Source organism: Thermobia domestica, chromosome 9 (assembly GCF_964235325.1).
Source record: "Thermobia domestica chromosome 9, izTheDome1.hap1.1, whole genome shotgun sequence".
Classification (NCBI taxonomy): domain Eukaryota; kingdom Metazoa; phylum Arthropoda; class Insecta; order Zygentoma; family Lepismatidae; genus Thermobia; species Thermobia domestica.
Window position 1 is genome coordinate 244,968,283 of NC_137462.1, and position 12,502 is coordinate 244,980,784.

Genomic DNA, 12,502 nt, shown 5'->3' on the forward strand with positions numbered 1-12,502 from the left:
GGAAAGGTTATTAAGCCAATCTGAGTTACTTTCCCAAATGTTAGAAGTATTTGATTAAAGAAAGGGGCTTACAACTACCTACATTATTATTCTGAAGTTCCAATTCCATAACATTCATTCAACAGAAAATGGAAATTCAAAATTTAAATACATTAGTAGTTTAAGATATAACCAAGAAAAGAGAGAAAGACAGAAAATAAAGGGAATTGGATATCCAGATTTCCTACATTGTACTTGATGATAATTATTTAATAAAGGGAATCGATTACTCCAAAATTTTCATATTGACATGTATTAAAAATTGGAAAACAGCGAATGAGAATTAGATAGTCTCAACGAGCGTTAGTTCACATTAAGAAACTAAGTATTTTCTGTCTTACAATATCTTTGTCTCTTTGTGTCAATATGTCTTTTTGAATCACCATAGTTTTTTTAATAACTTAAGTTATGCTTGATTCAACATATTTAGTTCAAAAGTATTTTTCAGTTTCTTTTTTAAATAAAGGGGTTGATTTTGAATCCTTAATTTTATGGGCAGTCTATTGTAAGTTATATTTAACACTGTTTATATCAAAAGTTGTTGAATTAACATTGTTTATTTCAAGTTTATTCTTTTTTTTTTCTCTTATTATAACTGGCCATCTTTTCTCTTTATTAGAAGTAAATTATCATGTACATTACGTGTAAGTACTTTATGCACTTACATACAAGAATTGTTTTTTATTAGTAAATCAAATGGCAGTATGTTTGATTCCATAAATACACTCTTACTTCGATAGTACATAGGACGACCATACAGAGCTCTTTTTGCTTTTTTTTGTAATATTAAAAGAGGGATTGTATTTTTGATTTGTTAGTGTATCCTCAGATAATACACAAATATATCAGAGACTTCGTATGTACTCATTGTACACCATTTTTTTTTTTAAATTTGTTGTTAGAACTATTCTGAAGCGATGCATAATACCTACTATGGGAGCTCTTCTTTTTTAAAGTATTAATAATCAATTTCCTTTGTGGAGAAAATACCAAAATTCTTGTACATGTGAAATATATATATATATATATATATATATATATATATATATATATATATATATATATATATATAAGAATGACCAAACGAAATATTAACACAAAAGAACACCTTAGAGTATCACGTGAGGAGAAAGAAGCTATCTAAAGGTTACCAAAGCATTTCTGTTATTGAAAGAAATGTGTTTGAGGCATATTACAGTAGGATCCCCCCCCCCAAAAAAAAAAAAAAACCTAAATACCGGTAAAGGAAATCTGGATAGTGATTGGGACAGCATCATTAGTAATTGCGTTAAAAAAAAAAATGAAAAGGAAAAGAACTTAAGGTTGCTTGGACCTTTAAATAGTTTGATTCTAGCTCAAAGGATGACGCACCCTTACCAATTAATTTATGGAAAGATATATATATATATATATATATATATATATAATCATAAAAATATCAAACAATTACAGAATTCAGCTTAACCCTTAAGTACTCGCGCGGGGTGTTCACAGACCCATAACCAGGTAACTTTTGTGTTGCTAGTCAGAAGTCCTGATGAAAATATATTTAAAAATATCTCAAAACGAGTTCAAAAAATCTGATTACTGCAAATACTTTTAAAAACATGTCTAGCGTTACGCTACATTGTGTGAATTATTAAAAAAATATATTTTTATTGTAATAAAACAAATATCAATTTGGGGGTCTACTGGATCCCCGCGTACAAAAAGGGCGCGAGTACTTTTGGGTTCAACCAACCATCTAGGCAAAATGAACACATCAATATCTTGCCTGTTTCTCATATGTTGATCCTCTCATTGTTAGAGGCAACAATTGTTTATGAAACAATAAAAAATAATTCGATTGTTTTCGGTCAGAAGACAACTAAACTTTGTTTCAGGATTCATTATAAAGATATCTAGGGAATTGTATATCTGAAATTTCGATAATTTCCTTGTAACTCTTGTTGGAAGCAGATACATTGTTGCGAAATGGGATGTCTCGTAGTCAGACTTAGTTTATAATAAAAGAAAAAGTTCCAACATTTTCGTAACGATAAATTCATGAGTTTTCCAAATTCTGTGTTCTTACTAAACACTCTTCGTAGGTATGATAGAGAAGCCATTCTTGCATAAGAATTGCGAAACGTAAATACTGAATTATAAATTTACATTTTAAATGGGATTCTATTTCTCGCCTGTTTTATCCTAGAAAGCGGAATGGTTTTATTCGTATTCCAAATAATATCTAGTGAACTGTATTTGTGATATTTCAATATTTTCTGTGTAACTATTGTTGGAAACAGATCACTGTTGCGGGGTCGAAGAATCTCCTTTTGATAGCTACTTGAAAGAAATTACCATGCTTTTTTTCTTTCATCACTATCATACCTGTCGCAAAGTACCGATCTAAGGTAAATTATGAAGTAAACTTTACGACAGAGCTAGATTTTCTGTTTGTTTCTGTGCATTAATATTGTACACTTCGGATCAGGGTTGCCTGGTTTAAACCAGCTGGTTTATTTTATTTTTTTTTTTTTTTTATTTTTTAAAAAAACAACTGGTTTAAACCAAAAATCGAAAAGTGATCGTAAAATCTTGATGGACACACGTTTGTGGGTTATCACGTTTCACTCCCGTAAATTATTCGTATTATATTCAGACGTAAATTCCCCATTCATTATTCAAAGGGATTATACTACAAAAGCAACTTTTGTTTTTTGTATAAGCTTATCATTGTTTCTTATGTGATTTTTTAAATAGTTTATTATTATGCAGTTGCAATCAAAGAAAAATTCTGAATATTGTTTCGTTCTAATAATGTTTACTATTGATAAAATACATCGAAATGCCGTACTTTTTTTTTTGGGAGGGGGGTCATACAAACCGCATTTATTGAAATCAGAAGTATCTTTGGTATCTATTTATGTATAAATGGGTCAAAGTGGACTCAAATAATTCGTATCTTTATTCACTTTTCTTAGTGATACGCAAATTAAGTCATTGTATTTCTTTAACTTGGACTAAATTAGTTCTTCTGTACTCTGTAGTATTTTGAAATTGTCCATATGTAATTCTGTATAATGGTTTCACTTGTTCAACTATTTATCTTTTTGTCATTCTGAAATGACTTTTGACAATTATATTAACAGGTATGTAAAGTTCAGTATAACGTATTATTATCAGGAGTCCTTTGTGAGTGAGTCGGCAGATGTATCGCAGTTGTGGCCAACTAGTTCCGGTTTCGAGTCCAAATGAAGGACAATTTCTCTCGGACGTAAGCCGAGAAGCGGTTGGATTCCGCCCGGTTGTTGCATAATAACACCAAGGCGAAACAAACTTATTTCTGTCCATATGTGATATAAATACATAGAGCAAATTATATATATATATATAACTCTGGTTTATATAATATATAAAACTGGTTTAAACAAAAAATAAAAAACGGGTTTTTTCAATAAAAACCATGGTTTTTGCCAACCCTGCTTCGGATTCTTTGCCTCTCCCATTTTTACTTAAAGATAATAATTTCAAATGCGATTACTTTTTAGTCTTTCAGAAGTACGAACAAAGGGTTACAGGTATTTGTTTCTGTTTTGACGGCTGTCAGACTTTGGCTTTGAGCGAGTGGAGGTAGGAATATTTGCTCTCAGATCATAGGTCCACGTCTCATATAGCCTCGCTGCTGAAAAGGGACGTTACACTCAAAATCAACACAACTCTTCTTTCTTCTTCCCCCCTCCCCCGAAAGAACAAAAGAGAACATGATAATTAGCACAGAGCCAAGGAGAGAATGTGTGAGTCAAGTAGTTCGTCACTCCGGAAGAATGGTCTAAGGTATTAGACTGGCAGTAACTAGACCTCCTTCATGGGTTCGAATCTTCGCAGTTAGTAGGCGTGAGATTTAAGTATTGTTTTTTCATTATATTGCATTATAATCAGTTCATGCTCGTAAGTTTTCGTATTTTTTTTTTACATATAAAAATTGTATCAAAGTAATCCCATCTTACTGCACTGAGAAATATTGTTCACAAAGAAAAATAAAATTTGCAGCTCTTTCTTCCGGAGTCTTTTTGTATCTTTATTGAAAAAGAATAGAAGGGGTAGAAGGTTCAGTTTTCGTCTAGGTGGTGGGCTGGTGTTGGAGAGACTTTATAAGCACTGTTTGCTTGCCCATTCACGGATCTTACTTATCATAAACTGAATCGTTTATCTTCTCATAGCAGCTAATTTGACTTGGTATTTTCCCCCCCGTTTCATTGGATTGCATTGTGATAGTATTTAATAATTGTAACAAATAATATTTGTTGAATTTCGAAGTTTATCTATCTCAATATTATATCGTTCTTGCTGTGCATAGATTGTAAATAGGTTAATGTTAAGAATATGTAATTTGGTTTTGTCATGACTGTTTGACATCATAATACTGATTTCGGTTGAACTGTCTAATTCGAAACTCGGAGCTGTCTACGAAACTGGTGTGTTTTTATCTGATAAGTACGCAAATAGAACTTAAATACATTCGTTGCTGATAACATCATTTGGAAACGATCAGGTTATTTATTTCCTGTGAATAACGTCATTTTCTTTTATTTGAATTCTTTGAACATGACAGAAACATATTTTCATACTTATTCTCGGCATCAAAAGAACGAATTGAAACAGCAAGTGTTAAAAGACGTGGTCTCCTATCAGTTCTTATTAATTTGTTACAGACCAAATGAAGAAAATGAGAAGTTGACTGAATGTCTTCTAGAGGTTTGTAAGTGTTGTATATAATTAAGATTTAATCATTCAAGTTTTTGTTTGTATGTTTGTTATAGACAATTCACATTAAATTACTTCCTTCGTCCCCTGCCATGCATGAAGAGGATATCACTGCTTGTGGTTTTCTACATTAAAAACTTACTAATTGCTTATTGCATAAGGGGAAAACTTTCTACAAAAAATATTTATATTCAGTTAAAATTTTTGAAATATCTGTTGCTTCGATATCTGTAGCTGACACACGAAAGAACAAACAAAATAGAGCACAGAATGAAATGTTTCACAAGAACTATTTAGCTATTAACTCAAAAATTTAATATTTAATTCTCGTGCAAATTATTAAGTTCAGAAAGTAACTATTTTAATTAATGTGGTTGAAAACACTTCCTGGCGTAACTTTCTGATATGTGAGTGATTTGTAAAAATTTATTTTTTGTTACTTATTTTTTAGTTTATATTTATTTAATACATTTATTCCAGGCTGGAAGTGATAGAGAGAACAGCAGAATATGTAGCTGTGCAATCTGGTCAAAATAAAGCCATTATTTATGCAGTTCCATTTCGAGTAGATTTATATTCAGGAGATCTGTTGGTTATAAGTGCTAATGCTAGAGGACTCATGAAATTTGAACACATTCAACAAAAGAAAAACGCGTAAGTTAATTTTAGAAAATTAATAGAATTTATTGACTTGGTAAATTTATTTGATTCTATGCAAACCAAATCTTTCTAAATATTTGTGTATATATTCTTTTGCCCATAATTTTTGTGTGGCTGTTTAAAGAAGAGTAAAATGTTTATTTGTACACATTAGTTGCGGGTATGTATTTCATTATATTGCTCAGTATTACAACTTACTAATGCACTGTAAGTTGATCACCAATAGAAATGACAGAACACATTTTGAAATTTTTATGTTGTAGATAGCATTTTGCTTCTTGACGACAGCAGGACGTGATGTCGAATGTGCCATATACATTCCTTAACACTCATAATATAGCACAAAGACTTCTAATGTTACCCGTAATATGCTTCAGTAATGGATTTCGTAAAACTTTTTACTGTTTAAAACTATGAGGTGTTTCAGTCAGTTAGTCCCTTTTCCATTTTATTACTGTGAGCAAATAAAATGCAATGGAGGGCTGTTAGTGATATTGTCGTGTACACTGGAGATCAAAGTTTGTTTTGACATCTGACAACACTTGAAACCTATACGTACTTAAAAATGGCGCCACTCTTAACGACGGAACAGGTTTCGCGTGTTGATACGAAATCACTCACTACCGTGCAGAGAATGTGCAAGAAGGAGTATAAGTGTTCATGTGCACCCGATAAAACTGCAATCGAAAGGTTTGTGAAGCAATTTCGTTTCACGGGAAACGTGATAGTAAAGGAAAAAAAAGGCGGGAGCAAACCTCGCATTCGCACACCTGAAAACATTCGAGGCCATTCGTGGCCGTGGACTTCCCACAACAAAAAGATCGTTGAGACGTTTGTCTATGCAAAATAGTGTATCGTTGACCAGCACCTGGCGTATTCTTCGGCAAGATCTGCCAGATGTTCTCTTACAAAATTCGTGTGTTCCAGGGGCTAAGAAACGCTGTGTTAAGAGAATTTGGTGATCACATGGAAGAAATTCTGATGTGCTGGATGACGTAAAGCGTACCTCCACCTCACGGGAGACGTAATCAGACAAAGTGTCCGTTTCTGGCTACTGCAAAATCCACACGTGATCGTCGAGACCAGCCTTCACCCGGCCAAACTATTAGTGTGGTGTGTACTCTCAACCCACGGTTAATTGGTCCCTCCTTTGATGGACACGTTACTGCGGAAAATTACCAGGAAATATTGGCGACCCTTTTTTCTTCCTGAATGGCAACATTCAGGATAACGAAATTATTTGAGTTATGTGTCGGCAAATGGAATACGATGAGATTCTCAGTCTATTGAAGCAATCGAAAAGTTATCAATGCAAAAAATTTGAAAACATTTCGTTCATTTTTAGATGCTGTGCAGAGGCATTCAAGTATCATCAAAAACCACACAAGTATCGCGGTCCTGTTATGTGAACTTATGCAAAAACGAAAATGATGGAAACGGCAACCGAAACACCCTTGTGGTTTGAATCATTAAAGGAAGAAATCATGAAAGGCTGATATCACATCATTGACAGTTTGACAAACCATACTACTTCGACACTGATACTGCATTAACTGGATTAGCTTGTTTGGGTTATCAAATTATCGATGGTGAAAATTTTGTTCTGGAATGTGCTAGTCATATATTACCGAAGTACGAACGCAATTACGCGATTATAGAATTTGAATGCTTAACGATAGTATATGTGATGCGTAAATGGCAGATTTGATTCAAAGGATCCATCCAAAGGAAGGTTTACATCCGTAGTTATCTAAATGGATTGACACAAAGCGAATGCATAATTAAAATGCTACATTGATGCGCACTTGGATTACAGCAGTATGACTACGAGATTGAGTTTATTAGCGAGAAATCGAACGCCCCTGTGATTGTCGGTAGTGTACGAGACTGTCCTCAGTGATTGTTAATTGCGCACCTTGTATGTTATCAACACAAAAACAACTCATAGTAAATGTGAATCTAATACAAGCTACGAGGGAAAAAAAAAAATGGTTATCAATGACATACATCCACAGATACAGAACTTTTATTATAGACACTAGAAAAGCACAACATTACATTCCTTTTCAACATATTCACCATTCAAATTTAGGCTCTTGTCATACGAGTTTAAAGGTTTGAAATTCTTTCTTTAAAAAAAAAACCGGGAATGAAGCCCACAGCTAACAGCATTGTGAAGCGCATTCTCCTTGTCGAAGCGGTACGACGCAAGCCACTGTTTCATGTACCTGAAGAGGTACATGTGCAGCCGAGTTCATTGCTGACTACAGATGAGCACCATTTCTTGCCGCATTGTGCACACCAGTTCGTCCATTTTGAAACATGTGACACTATTCACGTACAGCATCTTCACTCACCACGCTTGGTCCGCAAACACCACACAGTTCGGGATAAATCGCAGCTGCCAAAAGTTTTTTTCTTCTTTCTTTCGAGTTAACCTTGTATTTAATTTGAGGTGTAACAGTTGCAAAACTTCAGTGAGAGTATGACGCGTATCGTTCCATAATTAAGTATTTACTTGATAAATTTAATGAAAATTATGTACAAAAATTTATCTTTCCGAAGTGGTTCTTGATACTGGAAACAAAATTATATATTAGAAAATGAGATGCTGATGATTTATGATTTTCATTTTCCAAAATACTAAAGTTGTATGTACCACTTACCTCATTTCAATTGGCTTTCATGAATAATAAAAATAATAATAATAATTTTTAATTTTTTGGATGTTCAATTATTATGTCGAATCTTTTATTGGAAGATCATGAGAAAGGATATCAATACTGTAAAGTATGTATGAAAACAAGTGTGTTCAATGCAAAGTATTCCTGCTAAAAATATGCGAAATCTAGTCCGAGCCGATCTTATGGGACCATCCACAAGGAAAACATGCTTACTTACCGTATTTATGTACACAGTAGGATATTAATATTCTTTTTCTTACCGTATGTGGTACGTATTCTCGATATCTAGTGGCTTACACATTTCGGAAAGCAAGAAGTGCCACTATTGCTCGGTAAGAGACTACGAATAAGAGAGTAAGAGTTATACAGCAAAGGTCTTTTTGCACCCATCAGTGTCTAAAATTCAGTAACAGGTCTGCCATGAAAGAAAATATAAGATAGAAAAAACATGAAAATGCACGAGGGTAAAATTTGTAACACAGTGTTTTTTGTGCGTAAGCTATGCAGCAATGGTAAAGAATGAGCCAATGTAGTATGGAAGATAAAAGAAGTCAAATATTTGTCGGGATTGTCAATTGAAGTGAAAAAGAAATATGCGTTGAGTAATAATAGACAGGAGACAAACACGTAGGATGAAGCAAGAAATGAGTTAAGTATAAACACGAGGACAATCATCATGTGAGCAGGACACTGAGGTGAAGAAACATAAAACGTTGAGAGATTGTTCGGTGGTCATCTCCGGGTAGTGTTGGTAAGTCTGCTTGGTAAGGGCAAAGTCAACTAGAAGCTGGGAATAATAAGGACAATCTACAAGCAGGTATTGAATAATTTCTCTATCTCTACAGGGCGCACACAATGGTGGGTCTTCGCCACGAAGTAGAAATTAATATGTTACGTGTGAATGTCCAATTCGAAGTCGAGATGATCTTGAGACACCAAGTGCAAGTTTGAGTATAAGTCATGTATTATTGACAGCCTTGTCCCATTCGAGCAGCCAGCGCTGATGCAAGTATGCAGTGGAAAGCGAACACAGATCCGTGCTGGATATGGGAAGACAGAGCTCTCTTCTTTCATGGGCAGCAATTTTTGATACACGGTCTGCCTCTTCGTTTCTAGCTATGTCAATATGGCTCGGAACCTAGCAGAGTTGTATGTCACATCCCTGTGCTAATAGTCTATGACATGATAGGGGGATTTGCTAGACGAAAGGATATTTACTTTGTACATCAAGAAAGCTACTCAGAGCACTTTGAGGAACACAACACATTAAGATACTGTATATATGACATGTGTCAAGTTCGTCAAATTGCAAACCAGTTTAGCACTGAATATTGAAGGAAAGGCGTATAACTTAAAATCGTAAGTACATGTAATAAAAAGGCAAAGCTAACAGAATTAGCATCTTTGGAACCATCAGCAAAAAATACAGTTAAGTCTTGAAACTGCTGTCAGAGGGAGCATAACTCTTGTTGAAATTCATGAGGAATGGTATTCTTGTATTGGACCAGATGGAAAGAAAGATCTCAGAAAGGCGAAACGAGAAGTTGAATACATTTCAAAAGTAAAAGACGAATGTTTTGTTAGAGTGACTTGGTGTTTCTTCGTCAATACAATCTTAGTGTAAATATTAATGGAAGGGGAAACAACCGATTCTTGTGCACATCATATACTCTATAGATGTGAATTCAATAACGTAGAAATTTTTATATTTTACTTATTATCAGTTTAGTTTCCACACTCTTTGTACGTCTGATCCTATTCTTTTATATGCTAATATAATTCTCTTTATTTTAACTTTCAAGCGTCTGTAGGAGAGAAGAAATATGGTATTCGTGAAAATAATCGAGTTGAAGATATCAGCGAATTACCACGTTTCATGGCCCATATATCAAAGTTATTTTTGGATGTCTGTCCGTCTGTTCATTCCAGACCGAATTTTAAACTTAATGGCTTTCTAAAATAGTCCACAGTTTCTAAAAGAGGTTTTCGAATTTTCCTCCTACTCCTTAAGCAGGGGTAATTTAGAAGCTGAAAACTAAAGTTTGAGATTTCTTCTGCAATAGTTCTAACTATTTTGTTTATATTTCATAAATCAATATACCATTAGCAAGTCTTAATACGTTAGAATTCATTTTTGTAGAAAATATCCTTAAGGGGGGGGGGGAGGGAGGACGATTGTAAAAAAAAAAAAAAAAAAAAGTCATGAAAAGCCATCCTCGTATACTCATAAATTTCGTTCAAACAAAAAGCGCAAGGTATGGCATCGATTCTTGTGTTACTCCACATTGCTGGTAAAAACTGAGAATGTCTAACGAGCCAGCACCACTTTATAGTTCAACTTAGCAAATAAATATGAAGTCTCTTAGCGCGTAAAGCTGGATTTTTAATATAAACCTTCAAATCAGGACAGTTTGTCACGATACGTAGTAGAGATCCGTTTTTCTTCAACACAACATGTAATAGTAAAAGAAGACATGATTTAGGCTTTATAACACTTAACTGCAATAATTTTATGTATTTCTTCGTGTATACCTTGTATTTCTGCGAAATATCATATGTTCTTGCATCTATTGACTCATTAGTATAACTCGACAAGTTTCAAACCAAGATGCGCAGATCGCTGCGGAGCACTTCGTATTCCACCACCCTCCCCACTACTCTTCCATCCACTGATCTGGCCTTGAAAGTACCAGTGATACTAACTCAGCAAACTTATGCTTCAACAAATATCACCTGCTAAAATAAATGACAAATATTACCGTGTAGCCTTATACCTACAGTATCGACTCGTAATTCTCATATCAGTGGTCCATTTCATTTAATCCCGCTTTTGAAAATGCGTTGCGGTGGTAGCTCTTCGTATTCTACGGTAGTATATTCTGCGTATGTTCGTTATTAAGCTTTATAACGAAGAGAAACCAAAAGGCGAATGACTTAATTTTCTGGATTCCACATTAAAGACTGAACTGACAGCCGAGCCTACTAGAACATTACGATACTGAACCAGGGGCATTTACAGAACGGGGGGCGCATCTTTCTGAAAGGGAAATATTTCTGTCTTACTTCAATGAGACGAGTTGACAAAAGTATTTTTGTCAATATAAGACAACAAATAAGCTGCTTTCAGTCTATTGTTAGTACAAACTATGTCTCAAGTGTTATAATGTTTAACATTTTGCGCCCCCCATCCTTCTGAGTAAGAATGAATAATTATTCAACTTCCAAGGCCGAAGATACAACTTGTTAAAAAAAAAAAAAAAAAAAAAAAAAAAAAAAAAAAAAAAAAAAAAAAAAAAAAAAACTAGAACAACTGATAACTAGTAGAGAAAACTTTGTTCAACGATTTCTTTTATTTCAGCTAGTTCCTCTTCCAGAAGTGCGGATCAAAATATTTGGCATAGTTGCAATTAAACTATTTGACTTAATTATCACCCTAATTATACGTTCGAGGTCCCAAAGGTCATGTGGGCCCCCTATTGTATTTATGAATATACATTATTTGGCATAATTTGAATGCAATTTGTCTTAAAATCCTCATATATATACCTTCTGCAGCTGAATGCCACCCCCCCAACTTTACAGAGAAATCGGCGCCCTTGGGTCGGGCCTAAATGCTAACTCGAGTCGGGTCTCACATATTTCTAACTCGAGTCGGGCCTCACATTATTAATTCACGGGCCCGGCCTGAGATGAAACCTACATTCACGCATCACATTCAGTACCGGCGTGTTGGCAAAGTAAGAGTGAAATAGGTGCAACAGAAACTGTTGGAAAAGGGCCACGTCTTATTATTGTCCATGCAGGAGGGGAATTTGGGTTTGTTGATAATGCTCTATTATTCTTCAAATCTAAGCAAAAAAGTGGAGATTATCATGATGACATGAACAGTAGAAATTTTTCAAAATGGATCGGTGAAAAACTACTTCCTAATCTTCCCAAAAACAGCGTTGTTGTCGTTGATAATGCCAGTTATCACAATGTTCAAATCAATAAAAGACTATCTATGTCTTCACTTAAAAGCGACATGATACAGTGGCTATCAGCGACAGACAAACCTATATACGAAACCGAAATTGAAGCGGAGAATAGAGTAAATACATTGTGGAGAATGAACAAAAGACAATTTTTCTTAAGAATTCAAAATGTACCTTATGTGAAACAACACGCGATTGACAAGAAATTTATAAACACGAGGCACACTATAATAAGACTTCCACTTTACCATGCAGACTTAAATCCTATTGAACTTGTGGGGGGGGGGGATCAAGAGCAAAGCAAGGCAATGCATTTCCGATTCACTGGATGAAAAGAAAGTTATTTAATGAATATTCACCACAGAAATGGGTAAAATGTTGTGAACACGTGAAAAA

General features: G+C 34.4%; 1 protein-coding gene across 1 annotated transcript in view; it reads left to right on the forward strand.

Annotated features, from left to right (window-relative positions):
* Positions 1-12,502, forward strand: part of GCS2alpha (glucosidase 2 subunit alpha) — a 127,282-nt gene that overhangs the window by 9,991 nt on the left and 104,789 nt on the right. The window contains exon 4 of the mRNA XM_081725938.1: positions 5,269-5,442. Within this exon, the coding sequence (XP_081582064.1) occupies positions 5,269-5,442 (174 nt within the window). The remainder of the gene's footprint in view (positions 1-5,268; positions 5,443-12,502) is intronic.